Source organism: Pogona vitticeps, chromosome 4 (genome assembly GCF_051106095.1).
Source record: "Pogona vitticeps strain Pit_001003342236 chromosome 4, PviZW2.1, whole genome shotgun sequence".
Classification (NCBI taxonomy): Eukaryota; Metazoa; Chordata; class Lepidosauria; order Squamata; family Agamidae; genus Pogona; species Pogona vitticeps.
In genome coordinates, this window is record NC_135786.1 from 191,251,517 (window position 1) to 191,267,978 (window position 16,462).

The window sequence follows — 16,462 nt, forward strand, 5'->3', positions numbered from 1 at the left end:
CTCCTGTCCTTCATGGGGCAGCTGTGGAAAAAAATTGAATAGCTCCTCAAGTTATTGACAACTGTAATGCTTTCTACATGGGGCTACTCTTGAAGCTGACCCAAAGATTGCAGCAAGTTATAATGCGGCTACCAGATTAGTGGCAGGTGTGAGTAAATTTGATCACATCCCCCCAGTCAGATTCAAGGTTTTGAAAGCCCTTCACAGTTTGGGATTTGTTACTTGCTGAAGCGTCTTTTCCCAAGATCCATCACCCACGCCACCAGATCCTTCAACAAGAAGTTGGGCCTTCAGTGACACCAACATTCTGGAATCAGTCTGCCCTCTCCCTCTCTAGTTTTAAGAGACTTCTGAAGATGTTGCTCTTCCAAGAAGTCTTCATTAGCAACCTCATCTGAATGTTTAGCCTTGTGCCCTGCTGCTTATATGGAGAACTGTTCCATTGTGATTTAACTTATTTAATTTTGTTTGTTAATTTTATGATATTATAATTATATCATTTCATTTTGTTTTTGTTAGGTTTTTTAAAAAATATTTTGAGTTGTATATAAATGAATGATACATAAATAATTATCTTGAGTTCCTCCCAAAAATGCATGCTACATATACATGCATGTCTCTCCAATTTTCCTGATCAGAAATAATATAGGAGGCAAAGAAGGTACAGGGGATTAAGGAGAGTTTCTTTCCTCTCTGTCCCTCTACCATTGGAAAACTAGAAACCATCTTATCATGAGCCAGGCCAGTGATCTGTATAGCTGAGCATTTTTTGCACTGACTAGTGGTGGCTTTCTGGGGTTTCATATAGGAATCCTTTTCAACTTACCTGGGGATACCCGTTAGAGAAACCAAGACTATACTGAGCCTTGGCCTTTGCTTTCCATTACAGATGTGCAAAGAATAATGGCACATGCTTAGAGAGGTAAGAATTGGATTTCACCCTGAGGGATACAAGGGAAACATTACTCAACTAACTAAGAAATGTTGGCACTTGGGAGACAAACATCAGACCAAAGTTGTGTCCTGTGGGGCAACACAACATGGCAAGTACGGTGGAAGGGTAGAATGGGCTCCAACAAAAATCATTGAACTACCAAATTCAGTGCATTAAGGATATTGTTGGGTTTCTCCAACCTACATTTCATCCTGCCCTCAGTTCATATTGGGTTGCTGGGGATATTTTCTGCATGGCAGTTTTCCATATGTGCATCTTTTGCTGTAGACTTAGTGTAGTTATTACATGCCATCAAGTTGGAATTGACTTATAACAATCCTAATAGGGCTTTCAAGATATGTGAGGTATTTAGGGAGTAGCTTTACTAGTTCCACACCCCCAGTGACTTTTCATGACTGAGTGGGGATTCAATCCCAGTCCCTGAGTCCTTGTCCATCACTCTGTCCACTACACCACACTGAGTGTCTCACAGACTTAATGTGGGCACTTAAAACAAAACCATTTTCTGTATAATTCAAGAATATTCAAGAATTCTTGGAGATATAATTCAGGAACATTGGGACCCCAGATGTGACTTGAGACCTGTAAGGCAAAACTGCTAGGATTCAAATGTGGGGGGGTCACTGCTTACAGGAGTGACTTTTCATTGGCGGCATATGAGTGGTTCCTCCTTTAGTGTGGGATTTCTGCATATACATGTGCCCTTATCAGAAGGCATAGCAATAATAACTGTGCTTAACGCCTACAGGCATTAAGAGTTATTTCTGAAACATTATTTTGTGAGCAGATTTTTTTCGGTGGTCTTTCAGCCTGCTTGGCCAAGCTCTGTTATTTCCATGCTCTGATTACAAAATTCATTAAACAACTCATATTAAGAGACATAGTGAAAAGATAACGTGCTCATATCACACTCACAGCAGTAGATATGGAAATTACTTGGGTAAATGTGGCAGCAGGAAACTGTCTTAGAGCTTCAAAGAGATAGCAGGGTATACAGGAACCCTGTGTATACGTGAAGGAACTACAAAGTCTTGCTAGCTAACTTTGTGCACTGGCTACGTCTCCTGCTAGCTACAGAGTCAAAATGAGCAGCACATATAGACATAGCTGAATAGACCTATTTCATGCAAGGGAGAAATCCTTCCCACAAAGACTTCATGTTGTACTGTGGCTAAAATCCTGTTGTGCAACTTTATGAGGTGCAACGATGATGTCACCACATGATGATGTTACTCCTGTTTCTCTCTTCAACTTCAGAGGTTCCATGGTGGGAGGGAGATCCTATTTGTCTTGGGAAAGCCTTTGGGAGCCTGGGGAGTTGGGGTTATGGGGGGGGGTGCCTTTCATATTGGAAAATTGCTGCCTGATCACCTCCAGCAGTCTGGATCCAGAAACAGGACTGCCACTGGTGTTCTGGTAACCATTTTGTGATATGAAAGGCCTCCCCATGCCAAGGCTCTCTAAGGATTCCCAAGGGCAAAAAGGATACCTAGGGAACCTTAGAACCTGAAAAAGGGGTGGGGGTGGGGATAGGAAATTTGACATTGCATTAAAATAGGGAGTAAGATCGCTTTGTGATGACGTCATCCTCTTTGTGCAGCATAAACTCATGTCAACTGGATTTCAGCCTAGGAATGAAAGTCTTATTTATACACACCTGTCTGGGCACAGTTTCACATGGCTGCCAAATGGTGGGATGTGTGACCAGAACACACAGCAGGCAGAGACTCACTCGTATTACCCAGACATACCTTTAGATTTGTTTTCAATTTTGGAAATCATAAACTCATAGAATATTAAAGAATGTTTCTATTTCTATCAGCATGAAGTATGTTTTGGTATGATGTCTAAATTAAGAACATTCTTAAAAGACAGAGTGGTATGTGACACTTAAGTTTGGCATAGGTAGGCTTGCATACATTGAGCTGCCATTTTAGCAAGCTATCTAGAGTAAATATTACTCATTTTCTTCTTTATCAGCGAATGTGCTATTTGACCTGTTTACAGAATATTGGTTGAACAGACATGTTGACTAAAGAGGAAGTATATGGTCCTTTTCTCATATTCTATACCACTTGCTTGACATTAGAAGCTTCAGAAAAATGCTGTTTTGATTCTAAAGTTGTTTTACTGTTGAAATAACAAACAGCAGTGCCATTAAAGCAGCAGGGTGCAATCTGCCTCCTAGTTAGCTTGTTTGGTTTTGTGCTCTGGTAGAAGTGAGATAATATTTCCCCACAGGACATTTTTTTTCAATTGACCACATTAACAGCTTAATTCTAAAACCATTTTTTTCTGGAGAGAATGTCTGTCTTTTTAAAAGAAAAAAAGGAAACAAATGTGTCCAACTTAATATACTGTATCTTTCTTGTTCTCATTGATGTGAAAGTTGGCACAACTACTTAAACCACACATCCCGACTTATGCATGCATTTTCTTTCTGCTCTTGGAAAGCGACCAACAGGTGATTTTTATTAAGATAAGAAGAGCATGTAGCTGTGAACATATGAGCATGCTTTCTGATGTTAAACAAATACAGTGTGAGCCTTTAGAAGGCTGTATATTTCTTCACTATTGTGCTAGTGCTAGATTACAGGCTATGCGGTAGGCATAATGAGGTAAATCCAGTTTTATTCCCAGCCAGATTACACCCATAGAAATTGATGGGACTGACATAAATGCAAGTAATAAGTCCCATTTATTTCAATAATCTGCTCTAGTTGAGACTAAAATTTGATTTAGCCCGTTACGAGCAATAATAATTCCACAAGTGATGCCAATGTGAGGAGAGACAACAGAATGGACTTCCTCCATTTAGCTGTTGGATTTTGACATTAATTTTGTGATATACAAAAGGGCAGTACCAAGGAAGGAGAAATGGAAGGGTGCAGGTGAGGAGTAGTAGTATACATGTGTTGCTTGTAGAAGGCCCCATGTTCCATACTGGCAACATCAAGCATTGCTGAAAATATTGTAGAGCTACTGACAGTCAATTCAGACAAGCCAGGTGGGCCAAGGGTCTGATTTGATATAATCAATTTCTGGTGTCCTGTACCAGAAAATTAATGCAAAGAATTTGCAGTTTGAGCAAAACAAGACTTCTATGCAGTGGATATCTTAAAGAAATTCAAAATTGTTGGCCTACATATAATGTGTTTATGACTATGCATCCTTTCATTAGCCACCCAGAGTAGTAACCTAGCTACTAGTTGGGCAGGATAGATGTAAGCAAGCAAGTAAATAAGTAAAAGTTAAATCTCCCATATTTCCTCAATTTTCAGCAGTAAAATATATCAGCCAGTGACTTCTAAATTTAGTTCAGGTTGCTATAAGTAGAGTTGTATTAGTTACTTGGGGGCTGAGCCTTGTATATGAAAGAGGGTTTTATAAAATATGTTTGAAGGATACAATGGCTTTGCAATTTTTTTGGCTAGCATGTTTTATTACTCTGTGTAAAATAAAATGGGTGTAGCCTTGCAGACATAGGCTTTTATGCTTAGAGCTTTGATTCTTTGCTTACGGAAACATCTTGTAGAAAGTTTTAAGGGAGGAATGGGGATTAATGATTTTGAGAGGTGAACTGATGTTGTTAGTAGAGTCCCTGGATGTGAAATGAATTGGCAGTTATAATGCTGAATCAGACACTTCTTTTAATTTATGAGAGAACAATATTCTTTCGCTCTTTTGCAAGAATACTTTCTATGGGAAGTAGTAGATTTGTGTAGATGGGTGTTATTTATATTATATAACAATTTTATGCTTGGAATTTCAGCACTTAGCCTTGGTATTTACAGACTGCATGGTCATGAGCTCTGTGTATGACAGAACAGAGAATTGTTCCACAATATATCAGTGAGACACTGATGTAAACTTACGTCCATATACCAAATGGCAACTATTTTCATATTTAATATATGTCACTTCATATTACAATAAATATAATGTAAACCAAGATGGTTTACATTAAACCATGGTTTACATGTAAACCAAGATGCCCCTTCACGGATTGCTGCCTTGTCGTGGCGAAGGGGCTTGAGTAATTCAGAGAACCTATGGGCAGGTCATAATGGAGTGTTCTGACTAAACGTGATCCACCCAGAGCAGGAACTGCCAAAGCACTCCAGTATCTTTGCCAAGAATACACCATGAACAGAAACAAAAGGCTAAAAGATATGACGCTGGAAGATGGGCCCCTCAGGTCGGAAGGCATCCAACAAGCTACTGAGAAAGAGCAGAGGACAAGTACAAGGAGCTTCAGAGCTAATGAAGTGGTTGGGCCAAAGCCAAAAGGATGCTCAGCTGCGGACACGCCTGGAAGTGAAAGGAAAGTCCGATGTTGCAAAGAAAAATACTTCATAGGAACCTGGGATGTAAGATCTATGAACCTTGGGAAGCTGGAGATGGTCAAACAGGAGATGGCAAGAATAAACATTGACATTCTGGGCCTCGGTGAACTAAAATGAAAGGGAATAGGTGAATTCAATTCAGACAATTATCATATATACTATTGTGGTCAAGAATCCTGTAGAAGAAATGGAGTGGCCCTTATAGTCAACAAAAGAGTGGGAAAAGCTGTATTGGGACACAATATCAAAAATGATAGAATGATTTCAATACGAATCCAAGGCACACCTTTCAACATCACAGTAATCCAAGTTTATGCACCAACCACCGATGCTGAGGAAGCTGACCAATAGTATGAAGACTTACAACACCTTTTAGAACAGACAACATCAATAATGTTCTTATCATTCTAGGGGACTGGAATGCTAAAGTAAGGAGTCAAGAGATAAAAGGAACAACAGGTAAGTTTGGCCTTGGAGTTCAAAATGAAGCAGGGCAAAGGCTAATAGAGTTTTGTCAAGAGAACAAGCTGGTCATCATAAACACTCTTTTCCAACAACACAAGAGGTGAATCTACACATGGACATCACCAGATAGGCAGTACCAAAATCAGATTGATTATGTTCTCTGCAGCCAAAGATGGAGAAGCTCTATACAGTCAGCAAAAACAAGACCTGGAGCTGATTGTGGCTCTGATCATCAGCTTCTTATAGCAAAATTCAAGCTTAAACTGAAGAAAGTAGGGAAAACCACTGGGCTAGTCAGATATAATCTAAACCATATCCCTTATGAATACACAGTGGAAGAGAAGAACAGATTTAAGGAACATGATTTGGTGGACAGTGCCTGAAGAGCTATAGATGGAGGCTCGTAACATTGTACAGGAGGCAGCAACAAAAAACATCCCAAAGAAAAGGAAATGCAAGAAAGCAAAGTGGTTGTCCAACGAGGCCTTACAAATAGCAGAGAAGAGAAGAGAAACAAAATGCAAGAGAGATAGAGAAAGTTACAGAAAATTCAATGCAGACTTCCAAAGAATAGCAAGGAGAGACAAGAGGGCCTTCTTAAATGAACAGTGCAACAGTTCCTCTATACTATAGAGGAAAATAATAGAAAGGGAAAAACAGAGATCTGTTCAAGGAAATTGGAGATATCGAACATTTTGTGCAAAGATGGACATGATAAGGGACAAAAATGGAAGGGAGCACACAGAAGCAGAAGGCATCAAGAAGAGGTGGCAAGAACACACTGAGGAATTATACCAAAAATATCTGGATGTCCCAGGCAACCCAGATAGTGTGGTTGCTGACCTTGAGCCAGACATCCTGGAGAGTGGAGTCAAGTGAGCCTTAGAAAGCACAGCTAACAACAAGGCCAGTGGAGATGATGGCATTCCATTCAAACTATTTAAAATCTTAAAAGATGAGGCTGTTAAGGTGCTACACTCAATATGCCAGCAAGTTTGGAAAACTCAGTAGTGGCCAGATGATCGGAAAAGATCAGTCTACATCCCAATCCCAAAGAAGGGCAGTGCCAAAGAATGCTCCAGCTACCATACTAGCAAGGCTATGCTCAAAATCCTACAAGGTAGGCTTCAGCAGCATGTGGACTGAGAACTCCCAGAAGTACAAGCTAGATTTCGAAGTGGCAGAGGAACTAGAGACCAAATTGCTAACATGCGCTGGATTATGGAGAAAGCCAGAAAGTTTTAGAAAAACATCTACTTCTGCTTCATTGGCTACGCAAAAGCCTTTGACTGTGTGTTGACCACAGCAAATTGTGGCAAGTTCTTAAAGAAATGGAAGTGCCTGATCACCTTATCTATCTCCTGAGAAATCTATATGTGGGTCAAGATGCAACAGTTAGAACTGGATACGGAACAACTGATTGGTTCAAAACTGGGAAAGGAGTATGACAAGGCTGTATATTGTCTCCCTGTTTATTTAACTTATATGCAGAACACATACATCATGCGAAATTCAGGACTGGATGAATCCGAAGCTGTAATTAAGATTGTCAGAAGAAATATCAACAACCTCAGATATGCAGATGATACCCCTCTGATGGCAGAAAGTGAGGAGGAATTAAAGAACCTCTTAATGAGGGTGAAAGAGGAGAGTGCCAAAAAAATGGCCTGAAGCTCAACATCAAAAAAAACTAAGATCATGGTGACTGGTCCCATCACCTCCTGGCAAATAGAAGGGGAAGAAATGGAGGCAGTGACAGATTTTACTTTCTTGGGCTCCATGATCACTGCAGATGGTGACAGCAGCCACAAAATTAAAAGACGACTGCTTCTTGGGAGGAAAGCGATGACAAACCCAGACAGCATCTTAAAAAGCAGAGAGATCACCTTGCCGACAAAGGTCCGTATAGTCAAAGCTATGGTTTTTCCAGTAGCAATGTGTGGAAGTAAGAGCTGGACCATAAAGGTGGCTGACCGCCAAAGAATTGATGCTTTTGTACGGTGGTGCCTCACTTTACGATTGCCCCGCATTACGATGAATCTGCTTAACGATGATCTTTTTGCAATCATAATTGTGCTCGCAAAACGATGGTCTAAATGGGGGAATTTCACTTTGTGATGATCGGTTCCCTGCTTTGGGAACCGATTTTTCACAAAACGACATTTTTCTAACAGCTGATCGGCAGTTTCAAAATGGCCACTGGGTAATTAAAATGGCTCCCTGCTGTGTTTAGGGATGGATTCCTCGCTATACAGGCAGCGAAAATGGCCACCGTATGGAGGATCTTCGCTGGACGGCGAGTTTTTACCCCATTGGAATGCATTGAACGGGTTTCAATGCGTTTCAGTGTGTGTTTTTTTATTTTGCTTTATGATGTTTTCGCTTAACAGCGATTTTCCTGGAACGGATTATCGTCGTTAAGCGAGGCACCACTGTATTGTGGTGTGGAGGAGACTCTTGAAGAGTCCCCAGGACTGCAAAGAGAACAAACCTAACCATTCTGAAGGAAATCAGCCTTCAGTGCTCACTGGAAGGACAGATCCTGAAGCTGAGGCTCCAATACTTTGGCCATCTCATGAGAAGAGAAGACTCTCTAGAAAAGACCCTGATGTTGGGAAACTGTGAAGGCAAGAGGAGCAGGGGACAACAGAGGACAAGATAGTTGGACAGTGTCATCAAAGCTACCAACATGAATTTGATCAAACTCCAGGAGGTAGTGGAAGAGAGGAGGGCCTGGCATGCTCTGGTCCATGGGGTCACAAAGAGTCACACGACTTAATGACTAAAGAAAAACATAAAAAACCAAGATGATTATCCTCATCTTCAAATGGTGGGATAGCACTTCTTTGTGAATATAATATGAGATACGCGTACTTCATATTGAAGGACATAGTTTAGATAGATAGTACTCTTTGTCATCTCGTAATCATCAGCATCTTATTGTCCTGAAAAGGTTGCTTTAATTGTTGTTGTTAATAAACATCGGCATGGGTAAAGGAAGCAATGTATATATCATGGTGTAGGTTGTGACGATTATATTTTACCATCATTTGTATTAGTCCAGAGCCTGGAGAGTTACTTTTCAGAATACTGAATATAATGGGCTGGCTGTCTTATTATTTTAAAAATTAATTTTCTAGTTGTGGGATATAGTGCAACAATCAATACAAACAAAACTAAATGAGGTTAAAATAACAATATGAGCGTCTAGCAGCATAGTAAGGAAATCAATCACATTTGGAGCAATTTCTTCACTCTATCTTCAGAAATCTCAGTGTAACCATTGAATTGGTGCCAAAACTCATGGAAAAAGTGTTAGGCTCTCTTTGTCCTTGACTGAGTGCACTTGCTGAAATCTTATTTTGAAAGAATGCTTTGCTGTCCCAAACTATTTTGTGCTGTCCACTGACTGATAAGGAAGCATGTGCCTTCCACGGTGCTGTCGCTTCCAATCTAGTTGGTAGTGTATATGTGTATCTGTTTCCATATATTAAACAATCAGATCTTTGCACAAGCTCCAGCATTAGAGTTGTCCCTGTATTTCTAGCTGCAATTAGCTGCCAGAACATGCTATTAGACACATTTACAACATGTTCTAGTATGGTCATGGGATCACTCAATAATGGTTGTGGTTCTAACATTAGAGGAGAGAAGTTGGCTTTTCCATTCACTTTGTATCAAAAGATTATAGATACTTTATATTTTTAGGGTGATGCTACAATGTTATTTCCTGTAGCAATAATAACCATAGGCAACCGAAGCTGACAGTACTCAGCTGAAATCAATGTCAGTATGAAACCACGATCTGCCACAATACAGATGAGATTTGAACATTTGTATTTGAAGCCGCTTAACAGGAGTGTAATATAGTCCAGATTCCCAAACAGATGAAGAAGTAACATTAAGTGTAGCCTTTCCTTTTATCTATGAGTGATGGTTGCCTTTGTTCTCTGAATTTCTTTAATGCTGTATTATAGTTTAGTAAAACTGTGTCCTCCTTTCAATATACTAAAAAAGATATTTACCTTTATGTTTTGAAAATATGCAAATGTATGTAAATCAGATTGATTAAAGTCAATCAGTTACATTCTTTTTGACTGACAGCCAGTTTTAATAACTCCTCCCCCCCCAATATATGCTACTCATGCACTACTTCAGATTCAGATAACCATAGAATAATTTAACTATGGGTTGTGCATGTTTGTGTGTGTGTGTGTTTTAAATGGTGGATGAATTTGTCTTGTAGAGTATTTTTATTCAGAGGAATAGGAAGTAATTGTTCTTTAATTCTTTCAGCTTCTGAAGTGTGTGCTAAGCATTGTCATCTAAACAGACTGTAGCTATATTGCAATTACAGAATTAACCTCACAAGTCATTAGTCATTGGTGCCTGGAAGGAGACAAAGGATATTAATTCGTAGTAGGAATGATTTTCTTTGGTTAAATTTTATTGCTTTTAAAAACCCACATGGATCAAAAATGAGTGTAAAATGAAGATTGTAAGCAAGGTATTTGATAAACAGCAGCTATCTGATTTGTTGTGACTTGCGTAGCTTGCATATCTGTGCTTGTAAATTCTTTTAACAGGGGAATTCTCACATTAATATGTTTCCTGACCTTCTAGTCTGGGCTCGTTCAGTGTCTAAAATACCCTGGTAGCTATTCAGTTTCTGTTTGTAGTTTGTGTTGCATTATCATTCCTGTAGCAGATCCAGTTAAAAACACACATACAAAACCCCCTCCCGTTTGTAGATATTTATTCTTGTACAGTTTTCCCCCAGATTTGCCAGGACACCATCATGTTCGTGTTCTGAAGGTTAATGCCCAAAGTCAAGCAGACAGAAGCCAAGTGCTGCAAGGTTTTCCAAGATTAGGACTGATTCCCTTCGCAGAAATAAATGATTCCTGCCATGTGCAGTGATTTTGTGCAGCACTACTCACGGCTGAGTGAGTGCATCAATACTGTAGCCCTTACATGCTGTACATACTGATGACACTGTGTTAACTTGATTGACTGAGCAGTATACAGGAGAAGATGCACCTGCGAGAGATGTACAGACACACATTTTTAGTGTGGGTTTGAAATATTTATTTTGCTTGGAAATCGTAGTCTCAAATTCCATGGGTTCTCATGTTTCTGCTGCTAAGGTACAGCAAACAGTTATATATGCTTCTTTGTTGTCAAGATTGTTCTGGGAGATGATTTTTAAAGGTGCATCTTCCATGTACTTAAAGCCAAAGATTGTTTATATCTCTTAGGTGTGTGTGTGTGTTTTTGTGTGTTCGTTTGTGTGTTTATGGAAATGGCATGAAAGTAGTCTGGTATGAGTGGCAAACTGGAAACTAGATAACAGTGTTTATCTTAAAGAGCTCAATTGAATTATATAAGTGGATGTCTTGTGTAATTCACTTGTAAGCAGCATTTTGTGTTATATTTCCTACTTCGTTGTTCTTTGTAGGCTTTGAGACAGCAGCAGAAAAGAAGAAATGGAGTCTCAATGATGGTAAACAAGACTGTTCCTCGTGTTGTTTTGACACCATTAAAGGTGTCTGATGAGCAGTCGGATTCACCTTCAGGTAAATAGCGAAAGGACTATTGCTGTGAGCACAGTTTCTAGTCAAAGAGCCCTCCCTGTGGGTGAGAGCTATAGCACACAAAATTAGGGTGGGTGAAGTTAATGATGCTGTTCCCACATACTAGATTCTTATTCTTTGACTAATTTCATTAATTCAAACAAAAATAATTCTTTTGTGGGAAGGGAGGAAAGGAAAATACGTAGTTCTCTTTCTCCTCCCCCTTAAGTAAGCATTAACGAGAGCTGCTTTAAAGAAATGCAAAATAGTCTCTTTGGCTGCTGATTCCTAATGGAAGAACTGTGTACTGGCATGCAGTGCCATCAGGGGGCAAAATAAATCACCATCACAGCTCCTCTGGGAGTACGATTTTCTCTCTTGGTTGTGTCTTGCAGTACCAGTTGTTCTTTTAATAAGATTTTGTGTTCTGGCACCATCCTAATCACCATGGTGAAACCCTGACCTTTCCTTACGATTGCTACATTCTTTACTATGAATGGATTTTCCTGAGATCTGTGACACTTTTTTATTGTATCCCACTCACCCCCACCAAAGACGTGGGAGAAAATTAACTTTACTAAGGAAGGACTCTCTTCTGTTCCTTTTATTTCTTTGTCTTCCTATAGAAAGAACATGATTGTTTTAGAGATGTCCCTCAGCTCTCCAGGAAGAGAGTATTCATTATATTGGATTAGCAAACGTCTTTATTGACTGCTATATTCAAGAAAGTTGTTTTCACCCCTTAATGGATTTATGAGCTTTTGCTTCATTGCTTCTAGAGACAAGGAATCAAATTGTCAAGCAGAAAGCATTACCTTTAAATAGAGTAGCTAATGAAGATGTCACTCTCAGATTTTTTTTATTCTACCTTTTGTTTTGTTTTGTTTTCTTGTGTTTGGAAGTACTCAGCATAATGGTTGTTTTTTTTTTTAAATAGGGTCTGAATCTAAAAATGGTGAAGCAGACAGTTCTGATAAGGAAATGAAACATGGGCAGAAGTCCCCAACTGGAAAACAAATGAGCCAGCACTTAAAGAGATTAAAAAAATCTGGTTTAGGTGAGTAGGTCTCTAAAAATCACCTTTTTTGTCACTTCAGTACTTTAAGTAATGAAAATACAACTATTATAAATTAATTATAGACAATTTATATTGTTTCTCAGTTTCTTTTGGTTATTGTCAATGCTTTCCTTGGCTGCTTCCCCCCATCCTTCTGAATGCTACATCTTATTGGGACCTTTACCCCAGCATTCCTTTCTGCTATTGACCTTTGCAGTCTGACAGACCCAAGTCATCTTAAATTGGCCACTTTGCACCTAGCTGTTTCTTGTTTCATCTTATTTTAGGGTGGCACTTTTCTTCGCTCGTTACATTTTTCCTGATCCCTGAATAGAATAGCATGATATTATGTTATTTACTTTGGTAGATCATACCACTTTCCTTATTTCGGTTTTTTTTTTCTCATTCCGTATTGAGACATGATAGCTGCAGGGGCTTTTACCACTGATTTGCTAATAGGAATATTTGTCTGTGTCTGTGGTTGGACATTTAAACATTTGGGTTATTTCTGGGTGTGTTTTTTCCCATGATGCTAACTAATATGTGGATACTCATCCTAGGTGACAATATGTCTCAGTAAACTATATGGAAGCAAGCATATTTTCTCTATGTTGTAGAAATGTCTCCTAAGTAATAGAATGTTTCCATCTACACTCTGGAGTAATTTTTTTGCTTCATATTTATTTGCAAAGCATCTCAGCACCACCACTACAGTGCAATATCTTACCTTTTCCAAAAACTATTGCCTAGCCTCATTAGACTAGTGGCCAGATCTATCCTTTGAATTATTTACAAGGAACCTAAGGAGTGGCCATCTCAGATGATTTAGAGATTATTCCTTAAAGCTCTGGTTTGTCCCTTAATAATTCAGTTTATTGTTTTTGGATTCCATATTTACGTTTTTGCGAGTTGGTTTGTAAGTTGAATTATATGCTCAAGGCATCCCCATTTACTTAAAGAATATAGTTTTTTTTAAAATAGTGAAGCCTGATGTTTAAAGAAAAAAACCTTAAATTACAATTCACTGAAGTACCAAATGTTCCTTCAGTTTGTCCGGGTAAAGTTTGTTACTTTGTGCAACAGAAGTCTTTACTGTATATATGCTTCACATGTATACATGACATATATGGGGCCTTGGTTGATAGTACCCTGACAAGAAAGAGATCTTACCCATTGGGCAGCATCTATGAAAAAGCCAAATTTCATTCTTAAGGATAATTAGGAAAATATATCTACAATTGGTGCAGACCCTTGATACAAATCTGTGTTATAGACACACTTGGAATATTGTGTGCCCCAAAGATATTGTAGAACTGAAATAGGTACAGAAAAAAGTTATAGGGATGCATAAAACCTTCAAGTCCAGTGCAGCAGATTGCACAAGGCCAAAGTTAATTACCTCACTAACATTTTGAACCTTTTAAATCATGTGTTAAAATATTACATTGTTTTTTTTTTGTTTTTTGTTTTTTGTTTTTTTTTTTTTGGTCATGGAAAGAGTAAAAGAGTTCATAAAGATTACAGAAAATTTGTATATTATGTACTGGGGAATTTGCTTGAAAACCTATGATACAAATGTATCTCCGTTCTAAAAAGCAGTATTCATAACTTTTTTATTTTTTTATTTAAGCTTTGTAGGCGTGGGGAACAGTCCAGCAATTTATATTTTAACAATATAGTTTGATGAAAAAAAATGAGATTGGAAATGAAATCATTCTTTTTAGTTTTGTAATGTCATCTTTGAAATAAAATAGAAAGTATTATCTTTACAGTATGTCAGGAGGATGGATGTTATACCATAGTAGAAGGAAAAGTAAGATGCAGAGAGGAAAATGTGTGGTGCTCTGAAAAAAATGCTCTCCATCACATGGAACACTGCTGCAATACCTAAAATATAAATAAGGCTGAAACTTACTTATTTTTTAAACTGTTTTTTTGCTACTATGTGTCTTTGGTAATGTTACATTTCTTGATTTGTTCAATACAGGACACTTGAAATGGACCAAAGCCGAGGATATTGACATAGAGACGCCAGGATCTATTCTTGTGAACACTAACCTGAGGGCTTTAATAAACAAACACACATTTCTTTCCTTACCTCAGCATTTCCAACAATACCTCCTGCTTTTGCTTCCAGAAGTAGATAGACAGGTAAGTAAAATATATATAGTAATTGCTTCCGTGGTAATTCTTCGACAGTTGCTGCTTTTCTACAGCTTAATTTGATGCATGTTATTCTGACTTACTGACACTAGTAAATGCTTCTCTTATATCATGCATGACTAACTTAAGGATTTAAGGACTTTTTTGTCTGAAGAAGCTGGGGTAGGTAGTTTTCAAAAAGGGTTAGACACACATTGTAGGAAAAAAGGAGTTACAAAGTCTGTTAGCCATGAAAGCAAAATAAGTAAATGAAATTTAAAAATTAAAATAAAAAAGGAGATGTGAATTGGGCTATGCTACTTTTTAGATGTTATAGCAGAGATGCAAGAACTATGTTTATTTCTGATTTATCTTCTATCAGTGCTGGTAGCACCTGTTTACGGGGCTCTGTGTTTCCGTTTTCTCTTGAAACCCCTCAAATACTCTCTAGTCTTCTGAAGCAATGTAAAACTTTACTTGGATGGGAAAGCTTTACATAGGATGGAAATGTTCACAATCTCAGCTCCTGCATCATTTCCATGAATTTCAAACAGCAGCAGGAGATGCTGCCTTTTAAAGAAGCAATAAAAATAACAAATTACCATGGACCTATGGAACTCATTTTTCTGTTCTTTGGATGCAGGCCACAATGACTGAAATCCTGTTGCTTAGTGTAGCAAGTCACAACTGGAGTAGGCCCACTGAATCAGTGGAGCTTATCGAAGGATTGACTCACCGAATTCCCATTGATTCAATGGGTTTGCTAATCTAGTTGTGACTTACTATGCTAAACAACAGGTTTCCAGCCATTAATTATTGCTAGAGCTGTATTTCTCAACAATACATTTGCATGTTTTCCGTAGCTTTTTTAAAAGTTGTCAGAACCCCACATGAATAAATGTATCATTTGTAATTACTGTCAAGTGAAAAAGGACAGCGAGCAAAATGGAGAGTTGGGAAGGTTGTCTGCACATAATTTTTTAAAGAAGTAAGGGCCTTTCTCGAAACTTGGTTTTATATTTAATACATTAATATACTGCTGACAGTGCAAAGCACTGCTCTAAATGATTTACAGGAACACAATGGGGCAGTGACCCAACCACCCAACATTAAACATTTCAAATAAAACAAGCAATAGATACAAACCCAATATGATGTTGGCACCAGGAACACATATAAAATAGCTTATAAGAGAATGTATTTGAATGCCTCTTGAAACAGGACAGTCTTTAACATCCTCTTGATGGATGGGAGAGAGGGACCCTGCCGTTCTTCTGCAGGAAGCCCATCCCATAAAAATGCATGGTTTCTGTCTTCTTCAGCTCTCAGTGTGGCAAGCCAAAGAAGTAGGGCCTGAGAAGAGCAGGTGATATGACCAGATGTTCCATGGGAGATACACTCTGACATGAAATGGGGCCCCAAACCATTAATGGCTTTGTATAGTAGAACTAGAACCTTGAGCCTGGCCCAGAAAACAACAGGAAGCCAATGCAGGCCACTCAGAACAGGTGTGATGTGATCAAATTTATTCACACTCGACACCAGTCTGGCTGCTACATTTTGCAACTGATGCAATCTCTGGGCCGGTCTCAAAGGTAGCCTCTTGTAGAGTGTGTTACAGTAATTGATTTTAGAGATCACCAGTGCATATAACCAATGTTGTTAGGCATCCCTGTATAGGTAGGGGTTCAATTGGGCAATAAATCTAAATTGGTTAAAAGCTGACCTGGACACGACTGATATCTGAATTTTAAAAGATAATACCCCAGTATGCCAACAAGCAAAATACAAAGACTTACAGTGTGGGCCTGTCAGCAAGACACCTAGTCCTTGCACATGAACATAGCCATACCAGCAACATAGAAGTGCATTTCCTTTGTAGAAAAAAAGTTGCAAGCAGTGTTTCTTTAGCACAAGGTCTGAG

The 16,462-nt window shown here is 38.7% G+C and overlaps 1 protein-coding gene across 6 annotated transcripts in view; it reads left to right on the forward strand.

Moving 5' to 3' along the window:
* The window catches only part of ASXL3 (ASXL transcriptional regulator 3), a 136,155-nt gene that overhangs the window by 89,134 nt on the left and 30,559 nt on the right, over positions 1–16,462 (forward strand). For all 6 annotated transcript variants that reach the window (XM_072998892.2, XM_078393695.1, XM_078393697.1 and 3 more), the window contains 3 exons: positions 11,225–11,342; positions 12,277–12,396; positions 14,384–14,547. In XM_072998892.2, coding sequence (XP_072854993.2) covers positions 11,225–11,342; positions 12,277–12,396; positions 14,384–14,547 — 402 coding nt within the window. The remainder of the gene's footprint in view (positions 1–11,224; positions 11,343–12,276; positions 12,397–14,383; positions 14,548–16,462) is intronic.